The following is a 21,643-nucleotide window of genomic DNA, read 5'->3' as shown; positions in this document are numbered from 1 at the left end:
CTGAGGGCCTGAGTAAAAGCAAAAGTCCAGGACTATTCCTGAGTCCACCAGAGCATCCCAGGCAGGCAGAGCTGTGCCCCAGGGCTGCTCTGGAGAGATGCAGTTGCCTGCCAGGATCCTGACAGGGGTAGGAGGGAAGTCTTCTCAGGTGGAGCAGCGTGGGGGTGGCTGATCAGCGTGGGCACAAAGCTTCACGCTGCTGCTGGGGAGAAGAAGCCTGGCTTGTGTTGCTTTGCTGTCAGTCTACCACAGGCACTTGCTTGGCAAGCCCCACTGTCCTCCTGCTACTACTCCTGGTGGAGGAGAGCTGGAGGGACCCGGGGTGCTCAGTGTCTCTGTTCTTCTGGGATTTCTTCAGTGTCAACACAGGGAAACGTGCTATTCCACAGGGGAGCACCAAGTGTGTGCCCCGCAGACTGCAAAGCCTCAGGGCTGGTCCCTGTGGGCGCCTGGGGGACATGGCCAGGGCAGGGGACCCATCCTCCAGGGTCAGGTGTGGATCCACCTTCTGCAGTGCCCCTGCTCCAACAAAGAATCCAGTGGCAGTGGCAGCGACATCCCTGCACAGCAGGCTGGCTGTTGTCTCACCTGGGCACTCCAGGGATGGATGGGAGCTGGCACTCAGCCCTCTTGGTAAAGTTGCTCTTAAAAAGTTGATTGCTTGGACCCACTGGCCAATGCCAGGTCGATGGTGGTCAGTTCTGGGGAGGTGATGCAGTTGTGTGTATCTAAATTAGAGCTTGACAAACCTGAGAACTTATTTTCCTCATTGTTGTGACCCTTCCAAATGTGCATCACCTGGGCAAGAGATTCATAAGCAGAAGCTGTTGGAAGACTGTCTTCATCACTGAGGATGCAACAGCTTTAAAAATCTATCTCCTGAGTATTGACCTAGGCTTCTTCCGAGAACAGATGATGTTCTGAGCAGTCAGTAACTCTTTTTTTGATGCTGAGAGCCCTCTGTGTGTGTGTCTAGAGGTGCTCTGCTGGACTGGGTCCACTGGCAGTCCAGATGCTGTCAGGCTTGGCGTCTACTCTCTTGTTCCATTTTTGAGCCTGTACATTTGAGACCTTGTTTTTATTCAGCTTGGGTAGCTGTCTACCAACATCTTTTAAAATCAACCTTGATTTAGCTTCCTCTGTAATCCTCCAATCCCTCTGGGACAACCTTTACACTGTTTTTGCAGCCAGCTGATTGTTCTCTCTCACTTCCAAATTTCCATGGGATATTTGCAATATCCCACTCTAATACCTACTAATCCATTAAAAATACCCATGAGATAGATTAGGTGATCCGCTGTGCCTCACAGACTGTGCTCCTTAGCTCTCTGCTTCCCCTGGAACAGTCACAGCACGAGTGCCACATCTGCCCTGGGAGAGCACAGTTCCTCCAGAAGGATCCCTCAGCACCGCCTCAGGAGCAGGCACAGTTTGCTTGAGAAAATGTTCTGTGACTGTTCAGATCCACAGGGAGACTTCATGTGACAACAGGCTGGGGCTGGGGCTGCTGTTACGCAGGTTAACCTGTGTTTGCAAAGAGCAGGGCTGGCAGGAACAGGGGTCAGCTCTGCCTGCTCTGCAAGGGCTGTGGCTCTGGTTCCTCACTGAACAGGAGCCTCATTGCTTGCTCCATGTTCAGGTTTGGATATTCTGAGGGCCTGCCCAAGAGCTGTGCTGTGGTTGTACCTTTTCTTAGATGTTCCATTTTGCCTTTGTGCTGTTCTTGATTTCACCATCCTGGTGAGAGCTTCCTGCAACTTGCCGTTTTCCTTGGGAAGTTCCAAGCATTCCCCTTTATTAAATAAGTATTTCAAGTTCAGTTGTCTGACTGGATGAGGTGACAATGCCAGGATGTCAGGAGAGGAGAATTACTCAGGCTGGAAAATGCTCATTATCCTGCTTCCACAGAGTGTGGTGTAGATGGATGGAAACCATAGAGGGTTAGGCAAAATCTCATTCTGTGCATGGGCTCAGTGCTGTAAAAAGGGCAAAGCACTCCCTAAAGGAGTATGGGAAAATGCAGGAGACCTGTCATACCCAAGAAACTGTTTTCTGCCAGACCTCCTTGGAGAGCAGCTGCAATCTCCATGGGAACTAGTGGTGGTGGATATCCTTCCTGCCCCTGCAGAGCCATGAATCCGTGGGGAAGAGCAGGCACTGACATCCCCACACACCCTGGAGACCAGGGCCCTGTCTTTTAGATCCAAAATCCCATGGAGAGCAGTCAGCAGTGACAAATCCCTCATAAAACCTATTCCTCCCCAGGCAAAAAGCCAATGCCAGATTTGCTGACTTGCCTTGAGACCATCTCTCCTTCTGGTGTTGTACAACAATGCCTGAAAGTGTAAAGCCATGGAGGGCTTTGCCCTTTTAAATCCAAGGATTCCATGGAGTGACCTGCTGGGAGTAGAGGGAGAGCTTCAATATCAGCCTCTGAATGTGTTTGATGTTTCTGGTTGTGGTGCTAAACCTGGTAAAAGGAATGCACAGCACTGGCTGTGGATGGGAGAGAGATCATGGAAATAAGAGTGGGAAAAAAAAAAAAACCCAAGTGGGAAAAGGATTGGAAAGTGTTAAATGGATGTTTAAACCTAGATTTTTATTGGAAAAGTTTGAGTAGGTTCTTAGGGGACCCTGCTGAACTCAGTGCTTCTAGATGTCACTGCAAATCAGAGATGCTGGATGAAAGTGGTTCCCAGAACATTTCTGCTTTCATGATACACGGTCAACTTTTCTTGTTCCTCAAGCAACATTAACACTAAACTGAGTTCGTGCTTGATGCTGTACATAAGCTAAAATAAAAGGAAAGGAAGAGGAAAATCAGTGTTGGGAAACCTCTTTGTGATTTGGCTTGTGTCGCCTGCTGGGCTGGCGTCTTTTAGACATTCTCTCAGTGCTGTAGCAGAGCCTCAGTCCTGAGATCTGTAAGCACAACTATTGTGCAGACAGCAATTTGTGAACTCCTCTTGCAATCTCCCTGTGTGCTGAAAACCCAGGAGCGTTTCCACGCTGCCTGCACTGGAGTGTAGTAAATCTGAGTGTCCTGACAGCAGCCTGGCCTCTCAGTTATCTTTTGGGTGGCTTCACCAAACTACGGCGCAGGACTAATTAGTCCATCAGCCAAAGATGATTCAAGGCTATCATCTGTTTTGGGAGGGCCAGAGGGAGATTTATGAAGAGGATGAATGTTTTCATCCTGGCAGCAGCTCCTCAGCCAGCGACAAGCCCGGTGCTGGGTGTGCTGCCCTCTGCACCTCCAGTTACCTGGGAGCTCTGGGCTCTCACCTGAGCCACGGCTGTCAGACCTTGTGTAACCAACCCATGGCTGCACGTACCGTGACGTGGGCCCTGGTCTGAGCTGCAAACACAAAGCCAGGCTGCCCCGAGGTTCAGTGCTGGGAACAAAGCAGAGGCAGCAGCCTGGGCAAGCCATTTTCTGCAGAGAGAACGAGTAGAGGCTGAAGGCTCCTGCCTCGCTCAGGAGTGCGGAGTGAAGACTGAAGGCAGAAGTCCTGGCAGTGGAATGGCAGCCTGTGTGCTGCTGGTGCCCGTGGGGAGACTGAGATTGCCCCAGGTGCTGGTCCTGGTGGGCGAGGGGATCACTGGAAATGCAAGAGAGGCACTGCGGTGCCAGGGCCCTTCATCAGCAAACCTGAAACCCTCTTCCTGCCTGTGCAGAAACAGAAACTTGCCACCAGAAAGTGCAGGGCAACCTTGTCTGGGACTGGCTGCTTTGGGGCTGCCCTTCAGCTTCTGGAGGGTTTGGTGTGAGGAGCACGGTTTTGCATGGATGGAATCTCCTGCCTGTGGGTATTTACCATTGCAGGGTGAGGCACAGACCTGTTCTAGATATAGGTTTAGCAACTGAAGCCTCTAATTTTTCTCTGGTTGGCTTTGTTTACTCAGCAGAAGACCTAAAAGCAGCTTTCGTGCTGCTGCAGGGATCTCAGAGACTGGTGATGCCACAGGCAGGGTGCAGGCAGGGAATGCTGAGGCTCATGCACAAAGCTGTCCTGAATAATTTCTCCTCTTGTCCAGAAGAGACAGGGCTGTGCCCCCTCCTGCTGCACATGATGCACTCCAATGGCAGGAGCTCAGCTGCCCCTTCGCCATCTCCAACCTCCCACACACAGCGAGCAGCTCCCAGGATGGGTGCAGCAGGTTTGCAGATGTTCCTGTGGTTTTAGGAGGATTCTCTGGAGTGGAGGCTGGTTTTTCTTTTGTCTGTACGAGTGTGACGTTGCTTCAAGTGGCTGGTTTGTGGATACCAGGCTTTAAAATAGAGATGTAGACAAATTGGCAAAAGGCCAGAGGAGAGCAGCGCTAATTGTCAGAGCTTTAGAAAACATGACCTCTGAGGAGAGGTTGAAGAAATCAGGTGCATTTAATCTCGACAAGGAAGGCAGCATGGGTGGGGGAGGGAGAGGGATGTCATGGTTTCTCAGAACATAAAAGCTGTTGTTAAGGAAGGATGATTGATTTATTCTTTCACTGTCGTGGAGGGGGGGGTGGGAATGATGAGACCAAACTACATTTAAGCTGCAGAGAAGATTTGGTTTGGATATCTAGGAAAATAGATAGCTTTCACTTCAGTATATTCCACTTCAGTGCAGGGAAATGGGGGAAGGCATTGCTCAGGGGAGCTGTGACATTTCTGACACCCTGTTAATGCCTTTGTTCCTGTAGTTCAGACTAAAGGGTAATTTTCAGGCTGATCCCTGTCCCTCAGCAACTGCAAACCTTGGCTCTGCCAAGTCCACGTGGTCAGGAATGCAGGAACCAGGAACCTTGAAGCGCTGGCTTGAGTTCATAAAAATGATGTGGCTTCAGTGGGCCATAAATCGAGCTCTGCTCACCTGCCCACAGGTTTGGAGTCTTTTTGGCTGAGCCTGTGTTGCAGTTGGAGGTCTGAAGGCAGAGGAACCCAAGCTGGCTCTAGTGTAAACTTCCTTGGGTAGGAGTGAAGAGAGGACAGCTTGGACCTCAGCTCAGGGCAGCTGCTTGAGGAATCACCCCCCTGCTTCACTGAATTTTGTGCTTTTTGCCTTCAGTGAGCTCTGCAGGCTCAGGACCAGGCTGAGTTCTGGGAGAGATGTCCCAGTCCAGGCTGCCATCAGCTCTGGCTGCAGGGCAGGGACACACAGGCCTGGAAACACAACCTTTCCTCTACACCCGTGCTGAGTTATTTCTGTTAGCAACGTGACTCCAGATGCTGGGGGTTTATGCATTATAAAATAAAATAGGGATGTAATAACTGGTTGCTGGGAAAATATCGTGGATTAGCACAACTTGTTCTCTACCTTGACTGTGTTTATATTTGACAAGTATCACTTTCAGAAAAAGGACAGATTTTATTATAACTTGTTTGTCTGCTTCCCTTCCAACTTCCTGAGTGCCTTATTATCAGGCATCAAACTACTTTCAGAACAAAATGTTGGTGAACCCTCCAGTGGTGGTGAGAAACAGGGATGTGTGAGGGTGCCATTCACTGGTAAAAGTGGCAGAATTTCTCACACTCCCTCACTCGTGATCTTGCCTACAAATCCTTTCCAGGCAGGAGCTTTTGCTTTAAGGGTAGAAAGTCTAGTTCTTTGTACCCCCTGGCAAGGCACAGGTAAAAGGATGGGCCTTTAAGATCAGGTTTACTTCTTTTGCCCTGCCTTGGATCCACAAATGCAGAGTTCTGTCTCTTCTGGACGAATCTACAGATGACGTTATCCCATATTTGAAATACCCTACTTTTGTATCCCTCTTGCCTGAAGCTATTAACATTGGCAGAATTGATGTCCTTTGTTTATTTTTCTGTACTACTTAAAGTGTGAATGTTGGGCACCAGCTGGCCTGGTTTTCCATTGGGCTGCACTGAGAGTCAGGACATATTTCTGTGCTGGCTTTGTCCACACTCCTGAATCCCTGTCCTGAGCAGGCTGGGAGCCAGCCTTCAACACAAGGCTGGAGAAAGTGAAATGGCTTCCCTGGCATCAAGATAAAGTAGGTGCAGCGAAGACAGGACTTGCATTTCTCTGTTTGTGGGACAGTCACACACAGAAGTTTGTGGGTTGCACACCCCAGAAGATCTCAGATGGCCAGTGGAACCTCCCTAAAATTCTCTGCTCGATGGGATGTGGAGGAGCTGGCAGTGCCAAGAGGAGCCCTGCTGACTCTGCAGGGAGCTGATCCCTTCACCCCAGAGCTGCTCCTGGAGCCGGGAGTGAGGAGGTCTGGAGCTCTGACACTGAGTCACTGCCTGACCCCGGGCTCTGGGATACCATGGTGATGAGCACAGCACAAATGTCTGGATGCATAGAATGGATTGGATGGGCTCTGGCTTTGACAAAGATTTGTGTAACCCCACTGCCAGAGCTCCCCTGCTCTAAGCACCCAGCCTGCTGCTTTCAGGGGGGGAAGGAACCGTGGCTGGTGCTGGGGAAGGAGGGGATGCACAGTGACACTGGTGGGGACAGGCTGGAAGCCAAGCAGGCAGTGGGGCACTCTTGGAGGGGACAGCACTGCGTGGCAGGAAGGCTCTGGGATGGGAATCTGCCTTCTCCCAGGCTCTGCTGCAGCCCTGTGCGTGGCCCTGACTCTCCTCCTGTAACTAATTAGCCAGCAAGATCCTCAGGGCAGTGCTGACTTCCTCCTCCTGCTATGACTTCTATCACAAGGCCCTGATTTCAGGGAAAAAAAAAAAAAAAAGAAGAAGACAAACTATCAAAGTGAGACTTCCTTAAAAGCTTTGCTGTGCCAGTGTCAGCCTCTGGCACAAAGAGGCTGCAGGAGAATCATCTCTCCCTGGTGCGACTGTTGGTTATTTCCCCACCTGGCTCCCTTGTGAAGGAGGAAGGTACAAGCACTCAGATGTGTCTGTGAGGGGATCTTCAGAGGCTCCACGAGGTCTCCTGAGCAGCCCTGCCTCGGGCACCCTGTCAGCCAGCCCGGGGTGCTGGAGCCTGCTCTGCCTCTTTAAGGAGATTTGCATAGCAGGGCCTAATTACAGTGGTTGATTCTGATGTTTTCAGTGTTGTTCATATTCCATTAAAGGATAATGCTGCTTAATTTGCAGCAGAGGGTCTCGGTGAACAGCACACCCAATCACAAGGCACCCCTAATGACACCGCTTCCCTACTTCTGGTAACACATAATTAAAAAATCACTTCATTTCCAGTTGTGTGGTTCTCCCCTCTCCCCCAATCTCCTAATTACTTTCTAAGCCATTTCATGATTATCTGTAAATATTTCAGCACTTAGATCTACTAATGAGTGCACGGAAGAGTTAATACCTCGAGTGGCACAACTGCTTGCCTTTCCCTTTCTAGTGATGCATTGCACGGGATCACTCTCCACCTGGGACGTGTCAGGCTTTTCTCAGGGTGGGATGGGGTTTGTGCTCTGCCTTTGGGGTTTTGGGCCTGAGCAGGGGAGAGGCAACATGCAAAAACTCCAGCTACAGGAGGGGTTTTTGCTGGGTTTGGTGGTGGGTGTGTGTCTCACTGTAAATTGTTTTATGTGGTTTAAACCCCACTGTGAGGAGTGTCGTGTTCTCTAATCCGAGCTCTGCTCTGAAAAGCCACCGTACAAATGCTGCTTTTTCACTTCACAGCTCTGTTTCCTCTGCTTGTCTGGTGCCTTGGGTATTGGAATTCACTTGGGATTTTCAGACTGAGTGCTCAGAGCCGACAGAGTGATGGAGGAGTGAGCTGGAGCACATTCCCTGCCCGTGGCTTCCATGGGTTTGGGTGCTGTGTTCTTTGTATGGTCAATCAGGACCATCTTGTATGAGCCCACTCAGAGCCTCCTGATGGTCTCTGAAGGGATTATTTGGAATAACCAGAGATAATTGTGTTACTAGGCAGTAATGAACTTCCAGGAATTAAAAAGAAAAAAAAATCAAGCTTAGGCTGCTCTGCTCCTTGGGGTGAGTCTAAGTCTGGGAGTGAGAGAAATCTAATCATTTGAGCACATTCAATGCCATGATATTCAGGGAATGTGGGGCTGCTTAAAATCAAATCCATGCATTTCTAGGCAATTCTAATATAGCAGATAAGAGAGAAGGACTCCAATATGGTCCTAACTCAGCCTCTTTGTGTTTCAGGTAACCCTGTCACAGTGGGAATGAGCATCCACATCTCCAGCATTGACCAGATCTCTGAAGTCAACATGGTAAGTTTGGAAAGAAAGAGAAAAAGAAAAAAAAAGAAAGAAAGGGGGGAAAAAAATTTTAAAACCCAACAAAAACCCCCCAAACAACCCCCCCCCCAAAAAAAAACCCAAAACCAAAACAAAACAAACCCCCCCAAAAAACAAAAAACACCAAAAAAACCCAAAAAAACCCAAAAAACCCCACAAAACAAGGCAAAGAAAACTCTGCAAAAAAACCCAACAAAAAATCCAACCAACCAAATAAACAAACAAAAAAAAACCCCCAAAACCAACACCACCAACCCAGCACCCTCCCCCAAAAAACCAAAAACAAACCAAAACAAACTCATGATAAACTGTTGTCCCATTTTCTGGGTTCCTTTCCAAGATTTCCTTCCAAGGCAATGGCTCCTTGGAGGCATCTGGAAGTGTCTCTGCTTGTGGCACCTCTGGAGTTTGTGGCATCTCATCCAGAGAAGACCCTTATCCCTTCTGTGCTGGTTGCAGACACCTCCTCAAGGCAGAAAAAGCTTATGCCTTAAAAAAGTAGATGTGAATTGTGTTTTTTGGTTGATACAAAGGTGGCTTTATGGTCAGGCTGTTCCTGCCAAGTTAAAACCAGTGAGTTTTCATTTGCTGGTGGTAATTCAACATTTCCTTGGAGGTCTGTGCTGGAAAGAGAGGCATCTAATGGAAATTTTGGGTGCCATTGATGGACTGGAGCTTTTCATACCGCTGTGAACAAAACCAAAAATCATCTGCTCAGGTAGCAATGGTCTGGGTTGAAATCTTTGAAATTAGTTGATTCCTTTGGTCATGGTTTAGGTTCACAGCCAGGACTGTCCCTCAGAAGCCCTCAGAGGACACGGACTGTGCTGTAATTGCCTAAACTTGCCTTTCCCCCTCCTGTGCAGAGGCTTTCCTTTCCTGCAGGCTGCTGGGAGCCTCCTGACAGTTCCTGTCCTTCTCCCCCTGACCCATGCAGGAGAATCCTGGGCCACTTCAGGGCTCTTGCAGTTCCAGTCAATTAAAATCTTGGCCTCTCACTGCATTTCTCTGTCTCTGGCCTCTCCTGCCCCACCAGCTCCTCTGCTGCCCTGAGGAGGGGAGGTGACACAGCCTGACCACTTGGTTTTGTTTCCAAACTGCCTGAAAAGCCTGAACACGTGTTGGAATGACCCAGTGGGGAGAGCCAGTCATGAACCTCGATGTCCCCGTGTGAAAGTTCTTTTTGCTGCCTGTCTGCTGCCATCCCACCATCGCCTGAGTTCTCTGCACGACCTGTGACAGTCCAGTGACAGTGACACTAAGTTTGGGTACAGAGGGACTGGGTGGCTGTGTTTGAGTTTAGGCTCAGTTTAGCAGGTCCAGATGGCTTAATCTGGGTCCATCTATCTCACCTGCCTGGCCAAAACTCAGCTTTGAGTCATCTCCTCCCCAGGCTCTGTCTGGACCTGGATGTTCTGGGGTGCTGGACCAAATATCACCCTCCTGCTAGAGGCAGGATGGGCAATTTGGGGGCTGGGATTGTGGCCTAAGACCAAGGCTGGCACAGACATGACTGGGAAGGGGTGAGGGGGTTGGTTCTCAGCTTCCCTGCAGCCCCTGTGAGCCTGAGCAGGTCTGTCCCCAGCACAGGAGGGACAGGGACCTGCTGGAGTGAGTCCAGAGGGGGCTCCAGGAGGATCAGAAGGATGGAGCAGCTCTGCTGGGAGAGCTGGGATTGTTCAACCTGGGAAAAAAGCCAGCTTAGGATTGGCCTTCCAGTGCTTGAAGGGAGCCCACAAGAAAGGTGGAGAGAAACTTTCTGTAAGTGCCTGGAGTGACAGGACAAGGGGGAATGGATTCAGACTAAGAGAGTAGCTTTAGATTGGATCTTAAGAAAAAATTCTTCCCTGGGAGGGCAGCGAGGCCCTGGCACAGGGTGCCCAGAGCAGCTGTGGCTGCCCCTGGATCCCTGGAGGTGTCCAAAGCCAGGTTGGGTGGAGCTCTGAGCAGCCTGGCACAGTGGAAGGTGTCCCTGCCACGGCAGGGGGCTGGAACAAGGTGATCTTTGAGGTCCTTTGCAATCCAAACCCTTCTGTGAAGGCAGCTGAGCCCTGCAGAGGCTGGTGCAGGATGGATCTCCTGCTGGAGAGGTGTCCATGGCCCAAAGGGGCTGATCAAGGGCTTTGTCCAGCAGCAGTGGCCAGCAATGCAGTAGCCACTGGCCCAGCAGCACTTTCCAACCTTTGCCATGTAAATGTGGTGCTCTCCCCTCTCCAGTGAGCCTCTGCTTCCCTCTGGCACAGAACTGGGGCAGAAACAGCAACAATAATCCCTCTGTGATGCACAGATCTCCTGGCTTAGGCCTTCACCCCCGTGCTGCTCTGGATCCTGCAGAATCTGAGCAGCACAGGGATGGACACTGAGTGCTTTGATGGTGGGGGCATGGCTGTGGTCAGGCTGGGCGCCACTGTCCATGCCACACACTCCTGTGGATGAGAAGGAATGTCACTTCTGGGCTTTGGATTATCCCCCTTGGCTCTATGTTTGACAAGAATAATCTCCTGCCCATCTCTCCTACATAGATTGGGGCAGGGGGAAAGGGTATGGAAAGGTTTGGGGATGGGAGAAGAGGTGGCTGTAGGTGGGAATTTTTATCAGGATCAAGATCTCTGAGCACTGGGGTGGCTTCAAAAAAGGGGTTAAAAATCAGAATCATCCTAAAGAACAAACATTTAGGGAGCAGAAGAGTTCTCATGTGATGCAAGTTTCCAGGCTGAAGGGATTTTATGTGCATCATTCTTCTGTGTGACAGATGCCCCGGGGAAAGGGCTGTGTTTTACCCCTGCTCTGGACATGGATACTGGCAAGAAAAACAAGGCTTTTTTTTTGGCATCATGTGTGCTTGGGAAAGGAACTGTGCAATGAATAAATTAAAGGCACACAAGTGAAGCCGGGTTGTCATGGCGACCAAATAGCTTCTATTGTTCCACAAGGAGTGTTATTACTTACTGCCCCTTGTAGGATAATTAATTAATCCTCAGACATCGTTTTGGGAACAATGGTGCTGGGACTGGGCAGGCTGAGGAGAGCCCCCGGCTCTCCCAGCCCTTTCCCTGGGACTCCTGGCGCCTGCTGGCTGCCTGGTGGTGGGGAACAAGTGCTCTCAGTGACCAGGCACTGCAGAAGTTGTTTTCCATGGGAGTCCAGCTGGCTGTGGTGCTGTGGAGCCATGCAGCTCCATCCATGAGCACTCCTTGCCCTCACTCCCATGGGAACAGTGTTCCCAACATGAAGACGTGGTGACGTTCCTGTCCTGGAGGACACAGGGCTCTCTGAAAAGGCAGCACAGTCATATCCTTCTGCTGGATGTTCCCAGACACCCTGACACACTGAATGCTTTGCAGCTGCCTGTTGATGCCGTGTGTGCTCTGGCACCCAAAGCTGATCCACCTCCAGCTGCCTGAGGGCCATTCCCAGCCCCTGTGCCATGCAGGGGGATCATAGGTACAGTGCTGACCATCTCCCAGGGATCAGAGACCAAAACTGCAGCCCTCATTTTACAGAGTCACCTCCTGGGTCATGGCAGCTGCTGCCTGTGTGTGGTCAACCATATTTTCAGGCTGACTTTGTAGAGTGATGTTTTCTTGCTGTGTACCCCCCTCAGCAGGGCTGAGCAATGCTGAGCTGCAGCCTCTGTTCTTGTCAGTGATTAGAAGGATTATTTGCTGAGCCAAGATCAGTGACATCAATTGAAATGTCTGGGGAATGATGCCAGGGTCCAGGCCAAATAGGTATTGAGGAGGGCTCATTTGAGTGGCAGACCCTCTGGGAAGTGCTGAGCCATGAAGATGAAAGGCCTCTCTGGAGTCTTTTCATCTCCTGTACAAATTTGCAAGTTGGGGATTCAAAGGCAGGCTGAGGGCAGGAATGTCTCCATGCTGCTGTTGAGCAGCTCAGGTGACCCATGAAGGACAGGAGGATGGTATCTCCTGGATAACTCACCCAGCCCATCTCCTTTGGGGTGACCTGTGACTGAGCTGCAGGGAGCAGGGTGATGCCTGGAATGGCCACCTACAACAGAGACTAGAGAGAGCTAAAAGAATAAAGTGGGTGTTTATTAAAGGCCTTTAACAGGTTCACCTTGGGTACTCAAAAGCCTGGCAGAGGCTACACCCAAGGTGGATGATGGTCATGAGTTTTTTGGGCAGATATAAGTTTGGTCTATTTGCATATCAGAGGTGAATTGTCCAATCACAGCTTCAGGTAATGAAGTCACATTCCCCCAGTTTGCTTCCCCCTAATTCACTTTTGTTTATACTTTTGGGGGCTGAGGCTGTGATGGTGCCCTTGGTTCTCAGGATTGTTTTGTGTGACCAAACTGAAGGGAGCTCACTGACACTGTGTGGAGTCCAGAGCTTTACACTAATGCAGTTCGGGATTTGAAATCTATAAAAGCTGAAGACTTAATGCACCAAGGGAACAACCTGCAGGTGTTTATAGACCTTTGTTGGTGTGCAGTGGCAGTGGGACAGTGACACGTTCAGGTCTCTTGGTGTGGTGCCAGGTTACTGAGGATTCCAGCAGCGTTTCTGAGCTGGGGAATGAAGAGCTCTGGCAGTGTGGAGCTCATGCCACTCTCAACTGGAGCAGCCTGTGGGTGTCTGTCCCTGTGCTTTGTGCTCTGGATGCTGCTCAGTCACCCACCTTAAGGGTGTGGCTCAGCCAGCCTGCCCTGGTGCTGCAGTTCTGATGGTGCCAGTACCAATGGCTTCAGAAAGAGCTGCAAGTCTTCCCCCACTGCTGGATGTCCTTTCATCCAGCTGAGGACTGGCTTGTTCAGGGTGTGCTGTATATCTCTGCATGGCGGGACTAGACAAGGAATAATCCTTCCAATGTAGCTTCTTCCCTCTCTAGGCAATCTCCGGGGACGTATTTTTCTAGCACCAGACACTTCAGACTCCCTTGAAGTACTAATGAACTATTTCAATAAGGAAAACTACCAGCAGTTTTGTATGCATTTGAAATAAGAGGAGGTTACCCTTCATAACGCTTCAATTTTCCTGCCCTATGATCTGTGCAGTCCTAAACCTGCTCCCTCCTGTGTCTGCACACCGTAGACAGCTCGGAGCATCCAGCCATTATAGTCATGATTTCTTTGTGGCTCCTATAATTTATTCATCCCAAGATGCTCTCCTACATCTGCAATAACATCATTTCAGTTTGTTATAGCACCGGCTTTAAAGTTTTATAAACCTGGTGACAAGTTGAAAAGTTACAAGAGGATTGTTGCAGAGGGCTAGTGTAGGAAACAAGGCTTCCAGATAAAAAAACGTTTGCAGGAACAGGGGTGTGAAAGGCAAGATGCCAATTCCTTCTGCTGGGGGACAGCCTGCGGTGGGGACGGGTTAGGGGTGGGGCAGGGGGCTTGGCAAAGCTGACCTTGTTTTGCTGCAGAGAATCACAGAATGGTCAGGGTTGGAAGGGATTTAAAGCTCATCTCATCCAAACCAGGACACCTTCCACTGCCCCAGGTTGTTCCAAGCCCTGTCCAACCTGGCCTTGGACACTTCCAGGGATCCAGGTGTCATTGCAGGATGTGAAAGAAAGATGAGAGACTCCAATTATTTCAGAAGGCAAAGAGCATAGAAAAAAGGCTTTTATTGTCTAATTCTTACTACCTTTTATAAGGTGTTCCAACACAGACTTAACATGGTTGGGGAATAGGAACATCACCTTTCTAATGCCACTGGTTAAACCAGAGAAACAGCAAAACACCACCTGGAGAAAGACTGTTTGGAGAGAGCTGTTTGCCAAGATTGTTTTGAGAAGAAGCTTTCTTCAGAAATTTTTTTCCTTGGGAAAAAGTCAGCAGCTGCCAGCAGGCTGAAATCTCTCAGCCCCAGAAATATCAGGCCCACATCCAGGGGCAGCCACAGCTTCTCTGGGCACCCTCTTCCCAATGCCTCAGTGCTTCCCAGCCCTGTGCCCCTGCTTCCAGACTGTGCCTTGTTGAGTGGCTGCTCTGGTGCTGGCACAGGATCTCCTGGAGGTTATGGCAGGAAGAATCGTGGCTGTTATTTCCCAACTTCTCGAGCTTGCTTGAAAAACAAGCTGTCTGCTTTGGCAGATTTCCCTGTTCAAGAGAGATGTAAAGCATGTCTCAAGGCAACCATGAGCTGCAAGGGTTTTCAATTAGCTTTTAACCCAAAATGAAGTGGACCAGGTTTTGTGTAAGAGTGTTCTTGACCAGCACAATTCATCCTACAACCTCTTACGCCATCATCAGTGAGGCATCACTCTTCTCACTACATCAAATTTTCTTATGGCCATGCTTGAAGTAGACTTTGTGGTGGAATCTGTCCTGAGCAGGCTTTGCAGTTCTGCTTTCACTGGAATATATGGACACCTGCAATGCTGGACAAACCTGCCTTTGCTGCAATGTGCCCTTGAAAAGGATTTTCCATTGGTGTAGATGTCTTGAGCTTTAAGAAAACCAAGATTTTAAAGAAGAAAGTTCTACTATTGTGCTGTGCCTTTTAGTACCACCTACTCTCTTCAAATGTATCAATGTTTTCCTTATTCTTAATTGAAAACGTTCTGTTTTGTTGCTGTCTCTTCTCAATGGAGAAACCACATACAGATACTTCTCAGTTTCTATGTCCTTGGGTATCCAAATGTTTTTTTAAAAGCAAAGGTTAAAGCATTTAAATCTTACAGTCAGAGCTTGCTGGAGTTGTATGCTGTGAGATACAAGTGTGACATGACACTCCAGCGCTGCAAATGTTTCTCTGTAGCCTTGGGTGTCCCCAGCACAGTGACACTGTGCTATCTAAACTCTGTGTGTGTGTATAAATTACATCTTGGTATTCAAGGCTGCAGAATATTTAGGACTGCCAAAATATGGGAGAACTAGGAGGCAGCGTCGGTGCTGAGCTGCAGATGGTGGCCTGCCATGCTGCTGCAGGGGATATAGTCCTGCTGGATGGAAGAGTTGTAGGTAGCAGAGGGGGCTGTGGGGCCTTGTGGTGGAGGAAGATTCAGGGGAGATTCATGGTGGAGATCAGGAAAAATTTCTTCACTGAATGAGCGGTTAAGAATTTGAACAGGCTCTTCAGGGAAGTGGTAAAGTCACCCTCCCTGGCAGTGCTCAAAAAGTGAGCAGACCTGGCAGTTTGTGGTATGCTTTAGTGGCCATGGGGGTGCTTGGTCAAGTTTGGCCTTCAAAACACAGAATGTGGAGGTTGGAAGAGACCTTCAAGGTCATCAAGTCCAACCCAGCCCCAACACCTCAGCTAAACCCTGGCCCCAGTGCCACATTCAGTCTTTGTTTAAACACATCCAGGGATGGTGACTCCACCACCTCCCCAGGTAGACCATTCCAGTACTTTATCGCTCCTTCCATGAAAAAATTCTTTCTAATATCCAACCTAAACTTCCCTTCATGCAGCCTGAGACTGTGTCCTCTGGTTCTGTCAGGAGCTGCCTTGATGACCTTGGAGGTGTTTTCCAGCCTTGATGATTCCATGAGCCTTGATCTGCTCATGGTAAGGATGGCAGAGCTCTGACTCGGGCTGAGCTGTCCCTACAGGCATGGGCAGGTGGAAGTTATGAGCTTTTTTTAAAAAAAGGGGCTTCTATGTGCTGTGATATGAACCAGGGTATTGGACATGAAAGCTGGCATGAAAAGTTTCTTCAGGGCTGGCTGGAGCCTGTGCCTTCCTCTGCTGTGGTGCCTCAGCACTGCTGGACTCACACAGCTCTTGTGCCTTCAGCTCCTGCTGTGTGGGGCTGCAGTGCACTGGACAGCTGGGAATCAAACATCTGTACACGTGAAACAGCATTTTCCTGAAGGGGAGACTCACCAGGGGAGGCAAAGGTCCATGTGCACACTGCCATCAGCTACACAGTCACCCGGGGACCTGCTCACTTTGCTTCTCCAGCAGCAGAAACTAGAAACACGACCACCTGGCTGGCTGAGGCAAAGCAACAGCATATTGATGGTTTTTTCTGCTGCTAGATTGGTGTTTGGAGGAATAAAAAATGGCTGTGGCAGAGTGGAGAGTAACCTCCAAACAACTCTGGACTTGGCAGCTTTGAGACGCTCGTGTTTGCATGCAGGAGACACAGCTGCCTGCTCTGAGGTTTGTCTGGAGAGAGGGCAAGAGTAGAAATCCACTGAGCTCCAGAATCACCTTTGCAAAGCTGATGTCAGGGACCCACCTCACGTGCCATCATTAGATTTGTGGTTAGGATTTTTTTTTTAATCCTTGCAGCAGCGATATCCTGTGAGTGCTGAGGCTTGGGATGACTTTTACCAGCACTGACACTGCCTAAAATGTCAAGGATCAGATGTGGACTCCTGCTCACATCACACAATGCCTTTCTTTAACAGAATTCCCACTGCTTGTGCTGAAACATCCCCTGGACTGAGGCAGTGTGTGAGGATAAGGAAAGTGTCTGGCCTCAGGGGTGCCCTGCAGGGTGGTGGTGGGGGGATTGGGTGCTCAAGTTTGAACACGGAGTGGTCCCCTGTCTGCCTGACACATGGGGACGGTTCTTCCAAAGGGGTTGCATAAAACAGCCAAGAATAAAGTGAACTTGTGAAGGGGCCTGAAGTGCTCCCCATTCACTGCTTCTGAAATCAGTTGCAAAGAGATTGTCCCGGCTTAAAAGCTGGAAAATAGGTCAGTGTGACTCATATGTCAATATTTACTGCATTTATGGCAACTCGTAGAAGGGAAAAATCTCGCCTGCCTTCCATAATACTTCACAAGTTACCCCATTCCCCTGACAAAACCCTCCCCGTGCCCTTGCTCCTGGTACTGCTTCCACTGCAGTGACAGCCCAGTAAATTCACTACTACTTAGAGTCCAGTTGCTAAGTAACAAGCCAAAGATCACCGTGCAGTCTCTCCAAATGCTGTGGCCAGCTGGGAGCTGGATCTGCACAAAGCCCCAGGAATTCCTTTGGAGACAGAGGTCTCGGGGAGCTGCAGTCCTGCCACCAGAGCCTGGGGCTCTCCTCGTGTCTGGGGACAGCTCCATTGCTTCCCCAAAAGGGGCTCCCCTCTGCTTGGGCTGATGGGCTATGGCTTTTTCAACATTAGTGATGACCTTGAATGAATATTTCTGTTGGCCAAATGGCATGATTTGGCCCTAAGTAGGAGGTGAACTGTGAGAACCTTGCTGGAGCAGGCTCTCAGTTGAGGAAAGACTGAACTGCTGGACAAGGGAACGATTCTCTCTCTTGCCCCTGAAGCTTTCTATTCTACTCTGCTTGTTTCTGCCTGGGGACCTTCCAGCACTCACCTGGGATCTGAATGGGAGAGTTGGCAGAATGCTCTTTGTCTGCACGATGGGAAAATCTGGATTGTGGGAAAGCTGTGGGGTGAACTGGCCGATTCCCAGCCCAGACCTTGGGGTTTGCAGCACGGATAAAACGTGGTTGTCAGGAGTGTCCCTGACACGGTGCTGCTCTCCCTGGGGAGCACTCTGCCAGTCCTCCAGGATGAGTTCAAGCCTGGGGAGGGCTGAGTCAGCCCTGCCCCAGTGCTCAGCCCAGAGTTCCCACATTTGGCTCACCAGGCAGTTTCCCAAACGGGGCCATTTGGGTGCACTCCCAGCCAAGGCCAAGTTCAGTGTGCACTGGGGAGGTGAGCGCACCCCACGCCACCAGAGGAGTCGTGCTGGGGAGGAGGAGAGGCTGTGGCTGCATGGTTTGCAGCGTGCTTTCAGCTGAACAGGGCTATGCATTGCAGTGCTCCATCTGTTCCTCTCTCAGCCGAGTTATCTTTAGCTCTGAACATGTCAGTGTTGTATGGTGCTGGTATGAACCACTTCAGCTTGCACCCCAGCATTCCTGTAGTAGTTAGAATTCCTACTGCAGAAAACTGCCTGGGATAATCTCCACACTCCCCACCCCTCCTCGCCCCACCCTTGCTTAAATTTTTATTCATGTTTTTACATGGGCAAAACTCCCCCAGCTTATATATATATATATTTTATATATATACATATATTAAAAAGCTGGCTCTATTTGAGAGCAATGTTCCAAACTGCCACCTGTTTCAGTAGCAGTGTTGCAGCATTGGAGAGGATTACTGCAGAATGCTAAAGTAGCTTTCCCCCCAAGTGAAAGCTTCATCTGATTTGATTGAAAACCAAATCAGACCTTGAGATTCTGACCTTCTGACTTCCTGTCATATATACATTTAAAGCACCCAGCAACAGAGAACGTATTTGTGCAAGAGTGCCAGTGCCTCAATATAGAACCTAAATCCAAATACGAGCGCTTGCGTGTCGTGCTGCTATTTGAATATGTAAATAAATGGGGCTATAAATAGCTCTATATGTTATGTACATGTTAAGTGAAGGTGGCAGATCCGACAGCTGAATGGCTCTGCTGTTTCTGAATGCTGGGAGAGGCTCCCTGCACGCTCCCCATATCTCTCATGTTTGCTCCTACCCCTCTCAGCCTCTCTGCTATCACATTTTTCAGGCCTCTTGAGAAGATCGTGTGTGGGGACAGGAGCTGTTAATATTCTGAGTCTGTGCTGAGTTGCTAGGCTACAGAGAAAAAGGAACATTCAAGGAAAAGGGATGGTGGAAGGAAGAGGGTCTGCTGAGCTGTTTGGAGATCCAGAGAGGTCCTCTAGTCAGACGAGGGGATCGTTTTGGGGAAGGACAGCATGCATGCATGTGGGATGAGCTGTGGGTAGTCCCTGCTGCCCTGGCACAAACAGAATCTCAGGCCAGCCCCACCCGGAAAAAAATGGCAGAGGAGGGAATAAAAGGCAAGATCCGCTGGCGCCTCCCACGTCTCTCCTTGCCAGGTGTGCACAGCTGGTCTCCTGCTGCCCCTTCCAGGGTGTGCTGGGTCACCAGGCTGAGAATGCCACCTCACACATCCCTGCCTGCCTTTTCCAGGGCGTGCTGAGCTCCCACCTGAGCCTCTGGTGAGGAGGGAAGAAAACCCAAACCATGCCCACTGCTCACAGGTTGGATCTCCTTTTCCCTCTGCAGCACCCTGCTGTACCCCAGTGTCTCCTGGATCTTCAGTGTGACAGCAGGGGAAGGCAGCCTGTGCCTTCTGCACCCCTGACCACCTCCTTTGATGCTTTCCTGGGTCGCTGATACACAAAACACTGACCCTTTTATCCATCAAGAGTTTGTAGCTAGGATTGCAGGGGACTGGAGGTTTTACAGGACAGAAGCTGCTGTTGGAGCCTTGTTATCCCAAGTCTCAGCTGTTTGCCCCAAAAAGGAGTGTCAGGTATTTAGCTGTACCAGCTGTGAGCCAGCAGACCTTCCAGGTTCTGTGTGTTCCACTCTTCTGGAGGGATGGGCTTGCCCTCCACTTCTCTCTGTATCAGATCCCTCAGAAAAAAAAAAAAAAAATTAAACAGTGCTTTTGGGTATTTTTATTATCTGGATACTTTATTTACTGAGCTCACGTGGGCTCGCTGCCAGCTCTGCAAATAGAGCTCCTTGGCTCCAGGACTGTTGGTCCTGGTGCTGCAGCGAGCACTCATTCAGCGTGGACAGGGACTGCAGCTTGTTCTCCCCATCCAGTTGGCTGTGAAGTCAAAGTCTGCTCTGCTTGTGGACCTCCTCAGCCTGCTGAAACCTCTTTTTTTTTTTTTTTTCCCCTTTTTTTTTTTTTATCCTCCATGCATCCTGTCATAAGCTTGACTTGTTCAGCAGAATCAGGAGTGTTTGGTACAGCTGCAGTGTGAATGCTGTTTTCAGTGTTGCCAGCACCCACCCCTCAGGTCTGTGATCCTGCAGGCAGGATTGGGATGGGTGAGGTGGGAGGGGGCCTTGTGGTCCTCATGGTGGGCACTGCTGCTGGGCTCAGCCTGGGCTGGTTCCCTTGGCCTGAGCCTGGAATACCCACAGGCAGACTAACCAAACCCATGGATGGAGGAGGAGGTGTCCATCATCCCTCCATCATGATTGCTACTTCCAGTAGCCCTGAGAGCAGAAATTCTTTCCCAGAGCAGATCCATTGCTCTCCCTGCCCTTTGTTGCTGTCCCAGCATGGCTGGGCACTGCTCTGTCCACACTACAGCTGCTAGAGCTGATTGCTGACCCTTTTCTCTAACAGCATTCCTCCCACCGACCTTTTCACCCGAGGGGCCACAGGTAGAGCTGTGCAGAATATCCAGGAGCAGAAAGTCACCCCAGACGCAGCACCGGGTCTCTGGGTGCAGCAGTCTGAGGGTTTGCAGGTGAAATGGTTTGCATCCAGTTTGCTCGTTCCTTTTGAAAAGCAGGGCTTGTTTTTCCAACCCCAGGGCTGCCTTCCTCTGTGCTTGAGACCATGCCTGACCTAACTGAACCCCCCTGCCAGAAACTTGCCCTGCTCTTCACCATCTACTCCATCCTTCCTACGGGATCAAACTTTGCTTTCTACAGGAAACAAACCCCAGCCAAAGTTTTTGGTCCAGCAATCTGTGCTAGCCTAGCTGAGGTGATGATTTCACCCAGGAGGTGCTAGTTGTCTTTAATGATTTAAAGGATTTGTTTGCCTCTGGCTAACTCCTGGGAAATGACATCTTTCTGGCAATTCTCAGAATCTGAAACAGGAAACCTTCCTTCCCTAAATTAAAACAATGTCTTTGAAGCCCTGTGTGCCTTGGTATTGTTGCAGAGTGTCGTGTTTTCAATGCTCAGAGCTGCATACACCACATTTTATTTTGCCATGTAAAGTAATAATATTGCTTTATTTATAACATGAATTCCTACCTCTGCAGCCCCAAACTGCACTGGAAGTCTTGACAGCATGGGGAATTACAAGCTCTGTCTAATCTTTTTCCTCAGGGAAGAAAAAATAATTTCTGTGTTTACACACTTAGCACTTGCCCAGAGATGTGGGGGAAAGGTTTAGGAAGCATCAGTCATCTTCCAGCATCAACTTTCCCTTGACATAATCCAGTTTTCTTCCTCCATCCTTCTGAGAGCTTTAGAAACTGATATCTTCACTAGTCACTGTTCATGCGTCTCACTCAGATTTAATTTACTCTAATAGGCTGGTTGTTGCATGTTTAATTAAATACCAAGTAATTATTAAAAGCATTTTTGAGCTTTCATGGCTGTATATTAGATATGCCAATATGTGTGTACAGGAGGACACTGGCAGCACAGGCTGTAAGGCAGGAAGGAGAGGAGAGAGGTGGAATTCAGCCACCAGCACTGTGGAAGGCAGTGGGGTAGAGGGCTGGATTAGTGCAGGTCAATAGTGGAAGGTGAAGACAGCCTTGGAAAGCACCAGGGTTTTCTGTGGTGAGTCAGCATAACCTGTTTTAAATCACCAAGCACTTCACACCGAACAGTATCTTGTAAGAAGAGCAAGTTCTTGGATTTTCCTTTCCCAGCTCTTCAATGCCTGGCCATAATTCTTCCCTGGGGCTCCACAGAGACAGGGCATTAATGCCCGTTAAGAGAGTTAACAAAAGGGGCTAAGTTAAGATTTTTGCCTTAAGTAAATATGGTAAGGGAGAGAAAGGACTTGGGAA

At 49.6% G+C, this 21,643-nt stretch overlaps 1 protein-coding gene across 2 annotated transcripts in view; it reads left to right on the top strand.

Annotated features, from left to right (window-relative positions):
• Positions 1 to 21,643, top strand: part of LOC136370498 (gamma-aminobutyric acid receptor subunit beta-4) — a 75,548-nt gene that overhangs the window by 19,880 nt on the left and 34,025 nt on the right. For both annotated transcript variants that reach the window (XM_066333940.1, XM_066333939.1), the window contains exon 3: positions 8,093 to 8,160. In XM_066333940.1, coding sequence (XP_066190037.1) covers positions 8,093 to 8,160 — 68 coding nt within the window. The remainder of the gene's footprint in view (positions 1 to 8,092; positions 8,161 to 21,643) is intronic.

The sequence above is a fragment of the Sylvia atricapilla genome, chromosome 21 (assembly GCF_009819655.1).
Source record: "Sylvia atricapilla isolate bSylAtr1 chromosome 21, bSylAtr1.pri, whole genome shotgun sequence".
In the NCBI taxonomy this organism is placed as follows: Eukaryota; Metazoa; Chordata; class Aves; order Passeriformes; family Sylviidae; genus Sylvia; species Sylvia atricapilla.
The sequence above is the reverse complement of the archived record's forward strand: the minus strand, read 5'-3'. Positions and strand labels throughout refer to the sequence as shown.